The sequence below is a fragment of the Syngnathus acus genome, chromosome 15 (genome assembly GCF_901709675.1).
Source record: "Syngnathus acus chromosome 15, fSynAcu1.2, whole genome shotgun sequence".
NCBI classification, from domain to species: domain Eukaryota; kingdom Metazoa; phylum Chordata; class Actinopteri; order Syngnathiformes; family Syngnathidae; genus Syngnathus; species Syngnathus acus.
The window spans coordinates 1,576,431-1,597,400 of record NC_051100.1 but is presented as its reverse complement, the minus strand read 5'-3'; the positions used below and the strand labels follow the sequence as shown (position 1 = coordinate 1,597,400).

Here is a 20,970-nt window from a genome sequence, read left to right as displayed (position 1 = left end):
GCAATGCTTGACAGTCCGTTTTTGTTTCACATATTGATCCACCTTTTATTGTTTTTTAATTTACCACAGCACACTGGGGTAAATTTTACAGCTGTCAAATGGCAGGTCTGGAGTTTAACCCCATCCATGAATTCTCCCGTGCCCTCAGTCGAGGCCCGTCATAACGCCGCAGGTCTTTCCGCGATGACTCATCGCACCTCTGTGTTTCTCTCTCACTCTCATCTATTAACCAGTCCATTTACCACCCAGACCTCCATTTCTTCGCCGACGTTTATTTTCTCTTTTCCTGCACTCCCCCGTGTACCTTGTCTGTCCCTCACTCAGGCAGCAAGGTCAAGAGAGGAGGCTCAGCTGTGATTCTTATCATCTGCCCTTTAGAAAAAGTCTCCGACATTTGAATCATTCAGCTCCTGCTAGATAAGACGCTGAACGCATTGTGTAAACATTAGAACGGGCAATATTGTGGAAAGGTAACTTTTCTTATTGCTTCCATTCACTTGTTTGTGTCTCTGGAGTGCTTCGGGTGTTTCATGACAAGTACGTTTTACCAGATGAACGTATTGGTCAACGCAAAGCCATGCCCACTTTGAGGACGAGCAAATGGCTCACTTGAAACTCGACAGACCATTGAGCTATAATTCAGATGTTTAATTCAGACACCTGGGAATGGCCTCATATGTCGCCTTTAAAGAGATGATACCGAAAAAAAAGTCTTGCTGTATTGTATCTTGTAGTTTCCTTTCTATCTCGAACAAGCCAACTGCTGTGCTTGCACTACCTTTTCGAGAAGTGTCTTCAAACGAATCACTTAGCTGATTGCAAGAAAGCCCGCCCGGGCAGTCGGACGTTGCTATTAGATAATTAAAATGTGACCGTTTTCCAAATGCTATTCCCGAGACCTTTTGCTGCCGAAACGGATGATTGAAATGAGACGATACGAGCACGCGCGAATGCAGGTGTTTTCCCGTGTGTTGTCAGTTTTGGCCTTCCCGTCGGCTCCAAGATAAGAGCTTATGGTTGTCGCGCCGACTCGCTCTAGCCTCGGGGATGAGTGCTTGATTGACTCCAGTCTGACGCAAACCTAATGGATCATCACAACTTGCTGTGTCACGTTGATCCAACTCTCACCCAAGAACGTTGTCGCCGCCAGGCTTGGAATATAAATCTTTCTATAAATACAACCCTTTAGAGGGTATTTGTTGAAATATTAGGGACACAAAAATGGTTTCGCTCTTAGTCAGCAATATTCATCTTCTCCTCGAGACGTTTAATGAGGCGCAGTAGAATGTAACACTGCATGTCGTCCTAAAAGTTCAGCCAAGCAGCAAGAGCTGTCTCTGCAGGGTTTACCTGACCAGGTTCATATCGCTTCATCTATATTTGCTCTAACCTTGTCACTGATCTGTAGAAGAGCTGTGATGCAAACCCGGGCTATCCGATAGCAATATGTCATCCTTTGACATTCAACCCGGTGGCACGAGGCTTCGTACCACACAACAGACTGTCAATCAATTCCAATGTAAAGCCATCTCTTCTCGTGTCAAAACAGACTCGAACAGAAATGTTGATGGAAAGATTTGGTTAGTTGTGGTATTAGAGACTGTTCTTCTTAGAGACCGTTGCGGTACCCGATGAGGTCTGCTGTCTGACTAGCCTCCCCTGAACTCTGCAGTCACCAAGTATCTTGAGATGTGGCCTTGGAGAAGGTCATATCAACTTACCTTGTCCACGAGGAGTGGAGATGCCATATTTCTCTGCTTTAGCTATTTCATCTTTGTGACATTGACATAAAAGTACCAAAGTCTATTCAAATTTGCCGACTGAGAAGTTTTTTCATTAAAAAAGAAGTATGAAACCCATACAATCAACATTTTCTATTTGCTTGATATTGTATATATATATTTTTATAATTCAAAGAGATTAGAGCAAATGATCTTGTACCAAATTGCTCCCAAGGGATTGCCAGAATCAATATTTTTATTTTCAAGCAGTTAAAAGGGAAGCGTATAGGTTGCTTTACTGTTGTTGTTTTTTTCCTGCCATGCCAAAAAGTACTTTCACAAAACAATCAAAGGTTTGGACATTCAGCGGCACTACAAAGTGTCTCTGAACTTTTGACTGGTTGCCTATAATATATATCAAATCTATGATATCAATATCATTTCATTACAGGTTGAAACAAATCAAATCTAAACTAAAACTAGTTTAATGGTATTCTCTAATGAGATGCCACACGCCGAATGATTAAATATCTGTAAAGTGAGATGATTGCAATATTCCTGCCAGCAAAACACGTTCTGTCCTTGTTTCTAAGCTTCAGTCACCAGCAAGTGTTTTCTGACCAACTCATGCACTGAACAACCACCCACTCACAACATTTCTGATATTCCCTCAAGCGCTGTTTCCTATCCTTGATAAGAAAATGGGATGCCAATGCTTTTTCTTCCTACTTCCTCATTATCCACTTCTGCTGAATGACAGTAAAATGACCTTGTAGTTCTTTGGAGAAGAAATAGCTTCCAGCTCAACCCAGGTCTGGCACTGTCACTCAGTCAGAGTTCCAATCGGGGGAAAGAAATTCCCTCTGGGGACTGATTAAGCTCCACCTTGTTAATATTCAGCATTTTATTTATTTTTTGTCGCCCATGGCGCAGGCTTTATAATGCTGCAAGTCAGTGGCTGCCTCCACTTCTCCGTCTGGCTCAGCCTGGAAATACATCAGCAGGTTTGAGTCACGCAAAGCGAGCGAGCGAATGGCAGTGTGGGAGTGAAAGAGGTTGGGTGCAGCGGGGATGGGGCTGACTGCATCTCTACCTCGCCTTTCTTTATAGGGCGGACAGGTTATTTTTGGAGCGACAACAGTGAGAGGATCTATTAGCCCAATTCACTTAAAAGGCAGCCAAAACCGACTCCATCAAGTGTGCTGGCGTAAGAGCTGCGATTTCCCATTTTCGTCACCATATGCTGACGTCACCCGTAATCGGTGAAGTCAGCAACATTTCTACCATCTGCTTCGCCATTTTTGTCACCACATCCGTTCAGCCCCGCTGTGTCGCCGTTCCCTGGGACGGGATGGCCTCGCAGCCTCCCTGACATATTTCACCTCTGCCACCGGCCCTGCTGCTCATACTTTCCATTCGATCATCGGCAGGAAGAAAAGAGTTGATGTGAGACTGTGTGGCCCAATTTTATTGTGGCTCACCTATGTATTGATTTATTAATCTATCAAGTCAGGGTTGAATGCTGCTGTTCAGCAAAATGAGTGTATGATAATTGGAGAATGTGAATTCTGTTCCCAAATGTGGGATGCATGAAAAAAGAGAAGTTTTCTTCTGAATGATGACCAATTTTTCTGCACATCACAACCGGCAAATATGTTTCAGTTTACTGGTAAAGAGATTTGACAGAAAAATCAATTTTTACAAAGCAAACCTAATTTTATTGGAAGAATCGTTTTGTTTTTTTTGTTTTTTTTTCAAAAAGAATATCTGTAATAGAATCTGCCTTCAAGTTAGTTTTGGCTCCTGAGGTTTCATATCAGAAGTCCAGCAAAGTGATAAGTAATGATTTGTTGCCCCTTTTGCTCCCTGAAAATGGTCTTCAATTGCATCTGTGTAGACGTCCAGGATTAATGGCAGATTGACCTCATGCCACTCCACAATATTTACTCGTTCTCTCTGAACAGTTTTGCTTTCTCTAATTTAGGATATATTGAATTTGACAGATTAAACAAACGCCATTCACTTTCCAAGGCAATAACATTTGAAGCACCATAGCCATCTTTAAGGCTGAATGTTAAATCATATCATTTTGATTTCTATCATATTGTCATTATTGCTCGACCGTAACCACGGGGCTACCACATTGTGTCATATCACCGTGGCAACATTACATAATTAATTCACATGCTTTTTGCCCTCAGCGAGTCTAGCTGCATCAGGCGCAAAAAAAAAAAAAAAAAGCAAATAGAACAATGTCCGTGTGTGAATGATAGCTTTAATGAGCTAAGGTAATTATAGTTATTATGTATTTATGGGGTTTTTTTTCCCCTCATGGGAAAAAGTATATTTGAGGGAGGCACCTTTTCAGTTCAAGTGGATGATGAAAACAACGACTAATTGGAGTGAGGTGTCCATTAGTGGGACGATCGCACAATTCTAAAATCCGCATCATGCTTGGCTTATTCATGTTATCAGCAAATTCAAACTATGTGTTGTGTTTTTGAACATTGCTTCAGGTATGTATCCAAAGAATGCTCTTTGTGCCAAATGCGTCACCACCTACGAAAAAACATGTTCGCAAGGGTCATATTGTAATCCTAAAGCCACGAAATTGATTTTCCTCTGTAACATTCCTGCTGCTCCATCACGTTGCTACGATATTGCACATGCCGGGCTTTGTTTACGGTCTCATATTGGTCACCGCCGCTGCGTTAAGGGCTCTGCGGAGGCATCCTGACTGAGTGTGTAGGCACCGGCCTGCGGTACAGACGTGACTGACTCCTATTTTTTTATGCTACTGTCACTCAAGACGGATTGGTGTAAGCTTATATGGCTAAAATTAGTGTCAATATTCCAAACATGTGAAGAACAATCCCTCTAAGATGGGAACGAAGGGAGAAAATACTGCAAGTTCAATTTGTTGAACTTAATATTTATGTAAAGCCAAACTTTTTTTTTTTTCTTCAAATTAGTTTGCGCTGTAAGTATAGCATATATATAATAACTTTATATCGATTGATATTAATTGATGTCATGCCGGCTTGACGCTAAACCCATCAATTCGTCTCGGGATCTAATTACCTCGCGGACAGCAAGACCGATTGAACTTTCCAACGACGAGCGTGTTGGGTATCGAGCGGTGATCACCGCTGGTCAACAATCAATCACGCCAGCGCCAAAGTAAAGGTGAGAGGTGGAGCTAATGGACACCAAAGTGAAGCTAGGCTCAATGTCTTCCTAATAGAGGTCAAGACGATCGCCTGTGATAGGTCTTCACCTCCTCTGATGATCAGTCCTCTTTGAAGACAGAAATTGGGTTTAAAATAGAATTGATGTCGGAATTAGCTCTGCCGGTGAAACTATTAATTATCCACAGATTTAATCAAAACTAAAGCTCAATTAATAATACAGTACCTACCCCAACGGGCAGAGAAGACAGTTTGCAAATTAACCTTCCATTCACAGTCTCTCCAGCCTATGAGAGCATATGGAGGGCCTGATTAGTTGCCGGGAAATTTATCAGCCTTGGTTTTAATATTAATATTCCCTTTAACCGGAAGCTTGGTGATCGCAATAAGAAGCACGGTGCGTCTTGTCGGTGGTCATGAAAGATGACTCGAGGTCATTTGCGTCAGGTCGCCGGTGTCCACCCTCCGAGTTGGCTTGACAGCCACGGATCCACGGATAAGGTTTGATCTGATGTGAGGATGTACGCATACCCGCTCAACAAGCGTAGAATACTAATCACCTTGCCGCCTTTGCAGATTCTAGTCTCAGGTTTAACCTTGCTGCTAGGGGAAGCAGCGCTTATCGGGAAGCGCTACACGACGGTACCGAGTAAAAGTGGGCCTTGACGCGGATGATAAACTTCTCATTAACCTTCAGGAAATTAAACGAAGCCTCGATTTAATTAGATAAAGATAGTGTCACTGCCGCTTCTCCTCAGAGATGAAAGGTAGCCTCCCTCGGCGGAGGGCGGAGATAGGGAAGGTTGTGTGGAATGCTCAAAGAAAGAAATGATGCTTCTAATCCAATGCGGCTGCACTTTTAGAGGCACCGGCGGATTTTGCAATATGCATCGGCCGAGGTAATTGCATTGTAATATAAATGGCGAGGCTGTGATAAAAATTTGACATCATTAAGTATGGCAGCGTGATTTATGGCATGATTAAAGCGACATAATAGGAGAGCGGGGCAGGAATGTCGCTCAGACGATTGCAGACTGACCTGAATGCATTATGAGCAAGCCAACAGATGGAGACGAAAAAGCACTCAACAATCACACCAAACTTCCTCCTGCTTTACTTTTCTTAGCGCAAGTCGACTGCTAATGGGATGAGAGGCGGTGCTTTTTGTGTAAATGCCAAGCTTGCTGCGCTTTTATTCCAACAATGAATTATTGAATGGATTCAAGAAAGATATATCGGCCATTTCGAGGGCCAATTATTTGTAGAATGATAAATTTTACATATATTCGCCAACGTCAAGGTTTGTTCTCTTCCTGTTTGTTTGAAAATAAAAAAACTTTGTTGGCAACAAAAACATCTGATTTAACTGAAACAGATGTGATACACACATTTATTTGACTAATTACATGCTTTGAAAAGTACCCTAGTTTATATAGTCTTAAGTATTTTTCAAAATGGATTACTTGGAATAAAAAATCATAATGAAAAAACAAAGCAAAACATCGATCTAAAAATAATAATAATAATAGCAGTATTTTTTTTCTTGACACTTAACTATGAATATTGTCACGGCAAAACTGAACATTTATGATTTTTATTGTTTAAAAATGGAAGAAATAAATTTGGGAACCTCATGGCAAGATCTGTGTGCCGTTTTCACTTAATAGAAGATATTCTGTGATATTACACATGCAATCCGGTGGGAGTTTTTTAAAATCCGATTAATCGAATCATCGAAAAAATATAATTGACAGATGAATTGATTATTAAAATTATGGTCATGAGGAACTCAAAAATTGAAACATGAGCAGCTAATCGCTATCGCATCAGCAGAATAAAACCCGTTGACTTTACATCGCCTTAAAAAAAAGAATTAAAAGTTTAAGCCAAATTCTTAATACCGAATTTCCGAAAACTGCTCAGTTTTAAGAAATGTCGCTGCCCTTGTTGTTCCCAGTCGCAACTCCTGCATTGTTGATCGGATCTATCCCTTGAACCGCCTTGAAATATGCCCGGCGTTAAGTCTTTGAATACATGGCTATCTTACTGAGCTGGCACGGCTGAACACTTTGACTGGAAATAATAGAAGCCCGCAGCCACAGTGCATCTACGTAATGGCATCATATCAGCTTCATGTCGAGGCAGCAGCCAGCTCTTTGCGGGTTGGTCACATGCATCCTCTCATCTTCTGGGCGCTGGTATAATCGCGGTGGGGGTCCTCTTCCCTTTCCGTCCCACCGACACAACGCTCACACAAGGTGGAAGCTAATGCACGGGTGAAGGCGTAGACGTAAAATAAACACGCAAAGAGAGCGTGCGTGTGTGCACACGCTGTGGCATTTAAGATCTGGCTGTGCCTGAGAGGACATGTTCTAATATTCTCCAGCCATCTTTCTCGTCAGCTGCTCTCATTCTGTCGCTGCCACGAGCCATTTTCTGCTACCTCTCTATGCTCGTCACATCCCACTGGGGGTGTCTCAGCAATATTCCCTCATCCCCCCATCTCCTGCTGACTTTTTATCTCCTGTCGCCTCTCGTGGCCTCGCTTCAATTCTTTTTTGTCATTTTGGCGTCTTGGAATAAATTTCAAGGTCATGACCACACAATTGATGCCTGGGAGAAGGGAAATGTTCAAATGGTAGTGCGGTCGACCTTTTCTTCAAGTGTCTAATACTGCTTTTTCCAATCTTAGAATTCTGACCCAAAGTTCATCCAGAATTCTATTTCTTTTTTCTTAAAACATTTATAACACTCACAATAGGAAGAAGAAAGACCATGAATGAATGCCAGCTGCTCATTGGTTGTCCAGCTCTTCCCACAATCGGTGCGTCTGCTGATAGCGATAATCGGATCATTTCACACAAAATGTGCCACGTGGACATTCTAGCGTTTCCGAACACACCAACCTCCCTCCCTGTGCGGAGTCATCCCAATGCCGAAGGTGAATTTCAAGCCCGGAGCTGTGACAAAGTTGCTGACACAAGATCTGGATCTTGTCCCCGGGGCAGAACACCACTGCTATTCAGGGACAGGTCAAGTACAGCAAAAACATTTTGAGTGAGTGATGCAAAATCATTTCATTGCTAACCGAGGATTTTTCTCAGGGATTACATCATTTTTAGAGACAGTGTTTTGTCTAGTAAATGAATGTCAATCTTGCAGTGTCACAGCTCAGCCAGCAGACATAGCTTCAATATGAAGAAATGATGCTGATGGAGTAAGTTTTCGAGGAGAGCTTGTCCTGCCTGTCTGCTGCCTCCACACTCCTCTCAAGCCCTCTGCCCATCTCTGGCTGACAGATGCTCATTTTAGAAGCTGTCATCTTGTCAAACCTGAGTGGCTTCCCTCTTCACCGGGCCGCCGCGCCACCCCGCCCATCAATCACGGCGACTGTTGCCGTGGTGCAACAATAACTTGGCGTCTGTCTCATCGAGGCCACCGGGGGTTAAAGGGAGCAAATTGCAAGGGTCCGACTAGAATGGTCGCTTTATGTGACGGCATTGCTGTCGGCCTTGGATCGTAATGTCCTGTTTGATGTCTCAAATGGAACATGAGTGATAGATTGTGATTTATTTTACCGTTGTGCATGTAAGGTAAGGGTGCAGTAGAAAGAGTTATACTTTATGGGATGTATCTTCTTGTACGTATTTGCATGTATATATCTTTTTTTTTTAAATGATTATGGTTCCAGGGCGGCACGGTGGCGCACTGGGTAGCACGTCCGCCTCACAGTTAGGAGGGTGCGGGTTCGATTCCACCTCCGGCCCTCCCTGTGTGGAGTTTGCATGTTCTCCCCGGGCCCGCGTGGGTTTTCTCCGGGCACTCCGGTTTCCTCCCACATCCCAAAAACATGCTTGGTAGGCCGATTGAAGACTCCAAATTGTCCCTAGGTGTGAGTGCGAGTGCAAATGGTTGTTTGTCTCTGTGTGCCCTGCGATCGGCTGGCAACCCGGTTCAGGGTGTCCCCCGCCTACTGCCCGTTGACGGCTGGGATAGGCTCCAGCACTCCCGCGACCCCCGTGGGGACTAAGCGGTTCAGAAAATGGATGGATGGATGGATGATTATGGTTCCAAAGTGCCTTGTTGTTGTTTTTTTTCTTTACTTTTCACAAGCACTTCTGCCATGCTTCCCTATCATCCTACATTTGGGTCCCTAAACCTGTGAGACTAAAACACTTGCAGTCTTGCCATTGTTTACTGCACCTTGTTGTTTGCTCCTCTCATTAGTTAGTTGTGGTGGGTGTTGCTGTATAATTGGTTCCTCTTTGCTTGACAGTTATGGCTCATTAAAATGTTTTTCTTGCAGGAGAATTACAAAATTAAGCGGAGCTTTTGTAGTCAGAGACACGAAATCCGAAGTGTTGATTTCAAAAGGACACTTTACCAAAGAAAGACGGAACGGGAAGTATTTGTTCAAACCAACAACCACAATTGGTATTGTGCTTCACGTGTTGCATGGCAAGCATTGCCAGCTGAAGGCCTGAGTTATGCCCGCGTGTGAGCGGAATACAAAGTGTGCTCTTCCCAACAACGTTGTCAGGTCATTTGGTTCACCCCTTGTGTGTGTGCGCGTGTGTGTGTTTGTGCGGCTTCCTGCCATTCCAAGCCAATGTGTGTGTGCTGATATACGCCAACATATAATAGAGGTTTCATTCCTTGTGCTGTGTGATTCTTGTCACTGACCTTGTTTGTGTGTGCGCATCAACATGTGATTGTGTCCATTGTGCTTCCGACAGCACAATTATGCCGTTGGATTTGTTCTGCAAAGGAAAAACACACAGAACACGGAAGCGGCGCAAACATTGACAATTTAATGAGAGCATAAATCAACAGTCTGTACTTGCCGAAAATCAGCATGGATTATGAACAAATATTGGCTTATTAATAACTTCCACCTCCAATGTTATGAAATAATTATTTTTAATTGTTCAATGGTTGTGCTCCAAAAAAATGAGGACCAAGTGTTACATCTAAGCTCAGCTTTGTGACTTAATCCTGGCTACTTCCAAATCAAGTGAGAGCTTCATCCTCTCACGTGCGTTTAATATATACGCAATTCTGCTGTTGTCATATGAGAGCTGCCCCTTTAGCGCGTTAGCTTGCAATGGCAGAACCCGAAACCCACACAGACACGACATTCTCGACATGTCCTGTCCGGTAGGAACGTTGGCTAAATGGCACCTCGGAAAACATCTGACAGATTTAGCTCATTGTTTTTTTTTTAAATCTGTAAGGGGGATGCCCCCTCTGCCTTTTTAGGTTTCCCCTTTTGCAGCGGTGCTTGCACAACATAGTGAATGTGCGATGTAGGGATGGGGGATGGTGAGATGGGTTGTTCACAGCTGAATAACTAGGTCACTTTAAGATGATGACGCGCTTTATCTCCTCGGCTCCTCGCTGCCTTTTTATCAAGCGGCCGCAATGGCGAGCGCCGATTGTTCCTTCTTCTCGGGTCGCTCCCTTCCTCAAACCAACGTGACCTTTATACTCACTCGGTGGCCTAAATTCAAGGGCGCAACAGTAAGTGTAGCATGCAAGATGATGCGGCTCAAATGAAAGACAGTGAAGGAGAAACATTACATCCCTGGATGGTTAAACCATTTTATTACATCAGACATAAAAGCCAAAACAAGGAAGTCGATAGGTATCAGTGTGTACCGATACCTTGGAATTGGCCCGATACTCAAACCTGGTATAGGTATTTATTTACAGCATACTGCACATGTATTTGTTTTTATTTCTGTAATTTCCTATTTTTTGTATATCATTTTCATGAGTGCAATAGTTGTTCATGTGGTAATTTATTTATTGTTTAGCTCATTATTAGCAGAGCTGTGACAGATGGACATCTTGACATTTTGTATTTATTCCCGAGTGACATTTGCTTTTTATACGGATGACACAACAGCATTTCTTGCCACCCACTAGCTTCCTAATCACCTTTTTCTCATTTTTTCATCTTGAGCCTCCCCGTCTTCCTTGTGTGTGCAAAATCAACGATGTGTTACATGACAGGGTCATTCTGCCCGTGTGCATGGCCCATTGTGCTGCATTCAAGCGACTTAAATCCATTAAAAATGCAAGCCAAGTGCTTAATACCTCCAGCACAATGCGTCAGATCAATCTAAAGGTCCATTGCATGAAAGTAATCAAGCTTCGTCATCAATAATAAATGGCACCGTTTGGTGGCACAGTTTGCTGCTATTGTTGAATGGGCTGAAAAGGAGACGATTGTGCATCACGACCAGCTGTCGGCAAGATGATATTGTGGCCATGATGGGAGTACGAATTTGGTTTCTCAAGGCATTACTTTTACCATTATTGATATCTGCAATATCATACAGACACATTTAATCCAGCAGTGCAATAATAGTTATACTTCAACACTTGATATCAACTCAAAGCATTTCCTCCTAATGATAGTGTGACATGTTTTATGTGTGCCATGCGGCCTGGCAGGACCCCGGTGGCATCCGACATACTGCATGAAAGCCAGCATTCAATATTTAGAGATGACTTTGTTAAGACGTTTAGCAGTGTGCAAGGCCAGCATGACAAGACAATGTGTGGCGTCAACAGGGTCGGAATAGAACTTTCTGATGTCTACTGGCACCGCATATAAATCATTTGCTCTTTTCTTCTGTCTCCTCAGGTGGTGTTAGTATTTGCACTCAGCATCGGGGCCCTTGGAATATACTTTATAGACTCCTCAGAGTAAGTATCTCAAATTTCCTTGGAGATATTCCTCATGATATTCCAAAATAAACATGACGTGTGTTGACATTGCCGTTCGTACCGCTGATGAATCATGTGTCGAGTCGCTCAAATGCAAATGCTCGTATTTACACGGAGGTACGCGTGCGCGCACACGTGCCGGATCTTGTCAATGGAAGGCATGTCAGTTTCCATGGCAACAGAGACAGGGAGATACTCTGAGTTGTGTGTGTGTGTATGAATAAGTGAAAAGGGCGTGTGTTGCCAGTTTGTGCATCTCCCTAGTTGGCAGTCACCCAGCATCACATTGCGGGCCTGCCAGCACTCCGACAACCACTGCAGCAATATCCACTCCCAAAAGTAGTTCTTTCCAAAAAAAAAAAAAAAAAAGTTTGAGTTCCTTTGAGGTTCCAATTTTTCGGTTGAAAGTGAAAATGAGGAGCAATTGAATATGCTTGATAAATCTTACACAATCTTTGGACGTAGTTTTGCTGATCCATATTCCTTTTCAAATGGTCAAATTCCAGATTTTAATGACATTTGCTGACGTGAATCGAAGTAGCAATCAAATGGAGACATTGGTTGTGTGCGTTATTGGAACACTAGATGTGCTTGTCTGACACGATGACATAAACATTTTCGTTGCGGTCCACTAAACAAGCCGACCGAGATATTCCAAACATCTTTCACTTGGATGACCGTTATAATAGTGTGGCTGGCGCTTGGTTGTACATTCATTGGACAGTACATGTATTGCTTCCCTACATCAGAGGCATTGCCTAATCCGTCTTGCAGCAGTCCATATTGCCCCCAATCCCCCCTCCCCCTCCCGTCTATGCTTGGCATTGTGATTAACTCAGGCTTGCACACTGGGGGACTTCTTATCAAACCAGAGCAGGTTCCACAAACTCTGAGGGTGTTTTATATCGGAAACACGGCGGAGCTTGTGTAATTTTCGACGTTACATTTTTGACTGGAACTCAAGAGTCTCTCGATAAGGACTCGCTGTATTCTGTTCTATTCGATTTGTATCAGCTGGCCGAAGGCGGCCCACGCTGCCGACATCAAACTAACGAAAAATGCACCAGTCGAGGAAGGCGCAAATGGCTCTCCATTATCACTCGGACTTGTCACCTACACACGAGCTGTCGCGCCGATCCTGCAGCATTTCATTCATTTTTCAGCTTTTAGTGTGTTCTCGCTGTGATCCGCAAAGATCCACTTATTGACTTATTATTACCTGGTGTGAGGCATTCCATGTGCGTGCAAGTGGGAAGAAGACGAAGCGGCAGCGGGAGCATTACACCGCAGGCATAATTCAATTAACTCACTCCCATACGCCGTCTAAAAATAAACCACCTCATTTTCCTTTGTTGCAAATGAACAAGAGCAGAAGAAAAAAAAATCAATGAATGCAGACTTGTACCTCACACTTTTTAATGATTGCAATTACGTTTCGAAATATTGACCGCCGTGTGTTACGGTCACCGCGGGGCTCCTCGCCTTTCTCTTCCTTAACAGTAATCATGGCCCTCATATAAAGACAACACGGTTTTATGTGGCAAACAGGCCATCGGACACAGAGCAATATTTTTTGATGACTTAAAAGTAGGGCAGTGCCCGATAAGATCCAGCAGATGGCACTGTGGTAAAGAAAACATTGTTACGTTAGTGATTCATGCGGGAATTGAATACACTAAATTTTTATGGATTTGTTTGAAGTTTTTTTTTTTTTTAAGAGAGTAAAGCCTGGATAGTCGCAGGGGATAGGAAGAGAGACCTGCAGCGTGCACAGAAAAAAAAAAAAAAAGAATCACATCCCCACTGGAATATTCATCGGTGTCTATATTAGTAGTTCACACCGTAAATAGATTACAAAGCCGGCCGGTATGGACTTTGTTTTAAAAGGCTTAATTGTTTGTTGTCACAAATGAGCTTGCATAGTAGTCATTAACTTAGCAGACATGCTGTTGTTGAGAGGCCTGTTTATGAATGAAGCCTCAGTAAGCTTCGAGAATGAGCGCCCATCTGTTTGTTGTTGCAGAGAGCTTGTTTACCTCCAATCTGTGCCCATGGCATGTTTGAATTCAGCCTTTCTCTGACACACACACACACACACACACACACTTATGCTGTATGATGGCGTTGTCAGCAGCAGGATATAGTTTGTCCTCCAACATAACCAACAGCTTGGACACCTTGGTTCATCCCTCTGCCTTCATTTTCCTCTTGGGTGCGCTCATCAAACAAATGTAGGGCAAAGTCACCGCTGGCTGCTCTTAAAGGGATGTCCCCGCTCCATTTCTGTATTCCGCTCCTCGCTCTTGTTAAGCTGATGGAACAAAAAGACCGAGACGCTGTCCGAGGCCACATAAAGCCGCACCTGTAACTCTATCATTAGCGTGTTGCCAATGTCAACACGGAAACTTCAAATGACTAATTAATGGCGTAAACTGAGAAATCTGGCTGATGTGAGACGGACCTCCTTCGTGTTGATGGTACCTGGCAGTGAGGTCAGGATGGAATACCAGAGCCGCCATTTGGACCGGAGAAGACCGTGTAATCATTAGAGGACTCTGTTAATAGCTGACACCATTCCCCACATTTCAATTCATAAAAACCTTGATCATAAAAAAATGAACCTTCAAATTTGCTTCATGAACCAATTGTACTTTGTAACTCGAGAGGGTTTAAGAAATGGCAAGTCAGTGAACTTTCACCCAATATGGAGCCGAGTCAAAAAACGCAAGAGCTGGTTCATGAAGCGAATTTGAAGCTTCATTAAGGATTCCTGTAAGCTTATGCACCGAGGCGCTAGCACAACATGGTTCCCCCAAACTGGTTTTCTAATGAGATTTGTGTTTTCCACTATCTGCTCAATGCAAATGGCTTGCATGAAAACGCTAATTAAAAATCCAATGATAGGAATGTCTGTCTCGCTAATTAGTCGACTCAGTCAGCAATCGCACGCTCAGTGGCCCGGACAGTTTTTTTTTATTTATATTTGGGGGGAAATCAAAGTCACCATGGTGATGTGGAGGACGCCCGGTATCCCACAATGCAGAGGGATGAGCTATTTTTAGTACAAAGGGGGAACGCAGCATGAGCTACTCTTTAAAACAGACTCTGCTTTTTTTATTGTATTTTTCAGATAGCGGGAGGATGGATTTTTTCTCAATGAAATTAATGTATGCAGTATTATACGGAATATTGTTAAACCATTCTTATTTTGATCATTTCAAAAAATAGTAGGGTCACTGGTCACAGTGATATTCGTTTTTATTATTGTGAGGGGGAAAAAATACAAAAAGAAACTAAAGAAATCCAATAACGCTGTTAAGATGAAAATATATTATTTTGTCTTAAGGGACGCAAGCTAACGCCCTGAGCTTTTCATTTTCATTACCTGAAGTAAATATCAATATCCTTTTTCTCGTTTTTGTACACAATCCTATATAACGGATCGCTGCCTTTTTATCTTGCAAGATTGACTGATGCTTCTATTTTCACTTGTCTTACAACTTATTCCTATGAATAAATCTCTGTCTAGTCTTTAACATTCTTTTTTTAGCCTCCTTTGAGTTGTCAATGCACTCATCCATCGCCCTTGTCGGTGCTATTTTTACCTTGACCTCAGTGAATTATTTAAATACTAACCTGGCTAACCAGATGTCCCCCCGCTAAGTCGCTTAGAAGAGACACTTTCATGAAGTGATTAGGCCCAAACCACTTTCAACGTGGGCGCTGGCGGGCGTGGAATCAAAACATTCATTAGTGATGATGCGTTATGATATAGGCGGCAAAATCCCTCAGCGTTGCTCCTACGGCTTGTCAAGGTCGCGATAGGGCAAACAAAGGCCTACTGTCTCACCCAAGGTATTTTGGGCTATTTTTAAAAGCGTCATAATCAGCCTTGCCCTTGTGAGCAAATGAGGATTTACGTATGTGCCAATGTGTTGTTTTCGGTCAGAGGAGGTTAATGCGACCAAACATTTTCAGTCCCGAAATAGGCAAATGTGCTCCGTGGCGTTCCCCCTCGGGCAGTCTGTATGTCGTTATGCAAATGTGTGTACATCAGCTCCGCCTTTGCAAATAAGCAGCAGCCATGGGGGTTAGAATGAGAGCAACGTGTTTTTTTTTTAAACGGATTTTTCTTTTCAGAGGCATTCATAAATATAAACAGCGGATGAATACGAGAGCTTTTTATAGACGCGTTGGAGTCCCCGGGATTTGGACCCAGTTATTTCCATCGAGCCTAAGAGGATACACTGGCATTCGCGCACACACGTCTGACTGTCGCTCTGTCACATCTTTCTGCTTTTCTTTCAGCATGTCTCTCCCTTTGCCATCGCCACGCTTGAACCTCAGGCTGCGCCAGGGCTTAAAGGAGTAATAAGAGTCGCGTTGGGCCTTGGTCTATTTTCCGCGGGACGCTGGCAGCTCGTGGCTAGAAGTCCCATGAGATTGTGTGGTGTGAAGTGACACACACACCTAATGCGGCAATTGGGATTTTGTCTTGCTTACATTGCTTTCTCGTTGGAAACAGTGACGCGGGATGAGATGACGAAATCCGGTGCAATGATGATTCCCCATTCATTTTTCTACAATTGTCTCCGAGGCGTTTATTGCAATGCTCCAAGTTGGTGTTATTTGGGGCAGCGTTGCTTTGGTAGCTGCAGGCATGAAACACCTCCTTTCATTTCCATTTAATAGATTTTATTTTAGTTGAAACCGCTTGTACTGCTAGGCCAAGAGAGTACAGCTTTTGTTACCATGACGACTCGGCTTGAATCTAATTGTTGAGTCGTGAGCCCAAAAAATTTCATTGTCGTTTTTTTTTCCTTCTTCCTTCAGTGCAGAGCTATACTTAACAGATGGATTTTTTTGTCATAGCGCGTGGGCGGAACATTATGGTGAAGATTGGCTTTCACCATTGAGCATCAAATGGTCAGAAAGTCTCCTCCAAAAGCTCTTTTTTGATGGCTTCCAAACTTTGACTTTTAATATATGGGATAGGCTCCAGCTGACCTTTGACCCTAATGATTACAAGTGCTATGAACAATGGGTGAAACCTCTTTAGCAGCACTTGCAAACTGTCCTCCAGTTTGTTATGTGTCTCATTTTTTTCTTCTTCTGTCTACTTGTGTCATTTGACTTCTTATAATGACCTAATCAAAGCATTCCGAATTTTTGACATGTTTTTTCCTGATGATACAGACTCAAGCTGACTAACCAGCGAAGCCCGTGCTGCGTGCCGCCGTGCACTCGCCGGGGTTATCGAGAACACTTTGGGTCATATGACTCGAGATGAGCAGTTAGTCAGAATTAGGCCAGAGCGGAGCCCCAGGCGGGTTGGGGGGTCGCTAGACGCTACGGTGACCACTCCAAACTGTGTCTTCACTGTGCACCATCTGCGTGTATGTGTGCATGCTCAGTCTTGTAAGAAAGCTATTTTTATAATAGGACGGAAGAGGAAATCTGTTGGGTTGATGCATGACTCTAATTGAAAATTTAGAACATTGACGTGAATTCCTTTCTGGGGACAGATTCAAATTAACCTCCAACCGAAATCTGATTGCACTTCACGAGGAAATTGCCTTTCAACCAAATCAAAGCGTTTATTTTTAACAATAGCCGCCAGTGCTTCTAATGTCTTTGGACACGAGCGAGGCTTTTACATCATCTTAAAGAGCAGAACAGTCCTGAGGATACGCCTGAGATGGGCAGTGTGAATTAAAAGTTGGATCATTATCTCGGAGCAATAAGTCCTCTTTGGCGCGTCTTGACTCATTCATCCGATTTTATGGATGATAAAAATGAAGCCTCATTCATTCACTTCCAGAGATCATTGTCAACTCAACCCTTGAGCTCACTTAGCTCCTCCCACTGGGATCTATGAATCGTCTCGTAAAATAAACGATTCTGGGAAAAAAATTAATTCAATAGATTCCTATAGGTCGCATCTATTCATGCATATTCATGATATTCTGGGCGGGTTGGGGGGGGGCTTCTTGTTTCCTCGGCGCACATCCAAGTGATGAATGGCTTTGGTTGCTGCCTGTGATTGCTTTTTGTGCCGTCTCACTCATGGTTTATCACCATCGGGTAAACGTGAGGATGGATATTATGACAGGGTTGGAAAAGATACATCCGGTTAATGGCCGCCGCCTCTTTGACAGGCAAGGATGCAGGAGATTCTGCCAAGTGGAACATCTGTCATATCGGGGAATATCTTGTGTCGGATATTTGTGATTTCCAAAAATGCAGCTATATTACGAGTGGATGACAGGCTGATATTAGAATTCCTCACAAGGTGGTCTGAACACCACATACAAATTTGAATCGTGTTTTTAATATTGTGATATTGATTCCACCCATATGACTCATCCTCTCTGTCGGATATGAAAAAAATGTTCAGCTGCATGATCATCACTTCATGTGTTTCCTTTGAGTAATGTCTTTGACTCTTTCTATTTTGCAGCCCTATAGAATCATGCCAGAACTTCTACAAAGACTTCACGTTACAGATCGACATGGCCTTCAATGTCTTCTTCCTCCTTTATTTCGGTCTGCGGGTAAGCAGCACTCGACTCGCTATTTTTTTCAACACATCAGCGTCAAAGAAAATGTCATCTTCTTTTAACTTTTACACTTCTGATTGATGCATTCGAATCAAATGACGAATGAAGCACGTCAATATTTGTCGTGAAAATGAGGACAGTGTTTAAGACAGTTTACAGTTTAAAGTACGACTTTCCTCAACGGGGTTTAGGTGAGTTTTTCAATTAATATTTAAAAAAGTGCATTAAGGAAGATGAATTTTCGGGTTGTAGGCATCACTAGCTAGCTAACTGCATGTCGTAATTGTGCTGGATAACTACCGATGATGCAAGCTTGAGGCAGTGAAGTGCTCATTTGGTGGGGGACGGCAAATCAACTCCAAAGTCCGTCAAAGAAACACTGCCTTAGCCACGCCCCCTTTTAATCCTGCAATATTAAATTCCGTTTTTGTATGCACAACTGTACCAGATCTGTTTTATATGGCTGTCATGCCAGAAAAGTCTTCTGGCGAGTCTGGCATCCTAACAAATGACTAAATCAACTCGTAAGCTATTTATGCCCCCAACCACGGGGCATGAATCAGCAAGTAGGCTGATGCAAGAGTGGAGTCACCACCGCATGTTGTTGTGAACGCACGTAGGTGTTTGTGTTTCGAATTTCCGACTTCCATTTTTTTCTCTCCTTTCTCGCAGTTTATAGCAGCCAACGACAAACTGTGGTTCTGGCTGGAGGTCAACTCGGTGGTGGACTTCTTCACTGTCCCTCCCGTCTTCGTGTCCGTTTACCTGAACAGAAGCTGGCTCGGTGAGTGTGAAAATTGTTTCTCCAACCCGAGCATCTTACCTAGCGCTCCTTCTTCCTACCGTTGGACCTCAATCTTTACCTGTCAAGCTTCCTCTTTGTCACAGACTATTTCTCACAAAGCCTCTGTTTTCCTATTACCACAAATGGCTCTCTGAGGCTCCCTGACTTCTTCTAGGCCTTGTCATAGAAAGTGACAGTAAATCTCCTCTGATATTTCAGAGAACAGGCACAGCAGAGTTTCTTTGCTTGTCTTTTGCTTAGACATTGGACCTGAAATAGCTTACAGGGACACATCACTGAGGAAAAAAAAACCCTTGGTTCCTCATACATACACATGTCTTGCATGAGCAGTCTGGAAAACACCCCGACCTGTGTTACGTAACGGCCCTCTTCTAATTGCGAGTTCAGAGTATCGCGACCTCAATTCCGCTGTGGTCTAAAAGGCTCTCGGTGTTGCTCGGGCGCACAGCGACTCTGCTTGTAATACCATGAATAATACTGCTACCTCAGGACCAAACACAGATTTGCGTACGTGTGCTCAGCCATGATGCTGTCATAATCTTTTCGAAACTGGAAGAATATTAATGTGGTAATAGAATGCTTCCACTTGAATTGGTTAACCTGCACTCTGTTTAATATAGTATTATACAATACCATTATGAGATTGTGTTTCTGTAATTAAAAGCCTCCTTTCTACTTAGTCCTACGATGCTTGATACTCTTTGCAACGGAGTAAACAAAACTCGACACTACAATATTTGATCAAATATAGCGGAATGAAATCCAGCTGGAATCATTTCTTCCCGCTATAAAAAAAACCTTTGTCAGACTAAATGCCTGGTAGTCTTTCTACAATTGAGTAGACATCTGACTCCTAATAGAGGCCTGAGTTGACTTCATCTCTGAAGTCGAACTAAATAACCACGGCCACAATATAGTGTCATAAAACTGCGATGGCACAAATAAGGACCCCGACCAATAAATGCAATACTCCTTCCTAATGGGAAGAAACAGACTACACATTTTTAAATAGCACGTGGCTTTAAAAGATACATTTTCATTTGAAACCCAGATTTAGGCCACATCCATAATTTGAGCGCGATTTCGTACGTGTAAGTTACGAGTCACAAAATTGCTGCGTAATTATGAAGCCAAGGATTTGCGGCTTTCTGGAGACGCCCCACCGTCGCTAATGAATCCCACCAGGAGTTCAAGTGGTGTAATGAATTAGTGATGGTCAAGTCATCCGGTTCTTGGTGCTCATGACGCAAGGTGTCCTTGTCTCTTCCTCACCAAATCACTGCAAGCGGGGGCCTTGATGTGGATGATGAAAGACAGTGAAATGGCACTCGGGCTTTCTGCTTCTGTACGGTGTAACTACCTGTGACTCTCTTGTTTTAATGTCTTATATTTGGGACTGGATTTGAACTGCAGTTGTTGTACAAAACAGGTGCTAAATTGAGTGAAATCTCAAGCGTCAGATGGATTAGGAAAGCGAAAATATCCGTTTTGTTTAGATCACGGCGGAAAAGATTGTCACAAGATTCCGAGTGGCATGTGAGCTAAGTGTGTGTTTACTGGGGGTAATATTTCCCCGCATGCCACGGGCTTCATAAAGCGTTGCAAAGTATTGCTTATGAAATTAACATGCATATCTGTCGGCGCACGTTACGTTACGTGGCCTGGCGGGCTGGCAAAAAGCTTTCGGAATACTAATGAGACAGTTCAAGTCAGCGTTGATATTCACGCTATGATGACTTTGGACAGGAGCGGTGATTAATATACAGGTCGTGTATTATGTCATGTGGAGTTTCGGTACCCTCGTGTGACGGGTGAATCATCACAATTAATCACACGCAGTAGAAGTCAAAGAGTTGCGCTCTCTCGTCACTGTCGGGCAGAAACCTCTTCTGTCCAGAGTTGATCAATTTCACCGCACCACCACACATTTATTTGTCAGTTCGTCTGTGTCTTGTTTCATT

General features: G+C 43.2%; 1 protein-coding gene across 46 annotated transcripts in view; it reads left to right on the top strand.

Moving 5' to 3' along the window:
- kcnma1a (potassium large conductance calcium-activated channel, subfamily M, alpha member 1a) overlaps positions 1-20,970 on the top strand; it is a 103,812-nt gene that overhangs the window by 31,294 nt on the left and 51,548 nt on the right. For all 46 annotated transcript variants that reach the window (XM_037272284.1, XM_037272306.1, XM_037272304.1 and 43 more), the window contains exons 3-5: positions 11,562-11,623; positions 18,105-18,198; positions 18,877-18,988. In XM_037272284.1, the coding sequence (XP_037128179.1) occupies positions 11,562-11,623; positions 18,105-18,198; positions 18,877-18,988 (268 nt within the window). The remainder of the gene's footprint in view (positions 1-11,561; positions 11,624-18,104; positions 18,199-18,876; positions 18,989-20,970) is intronic.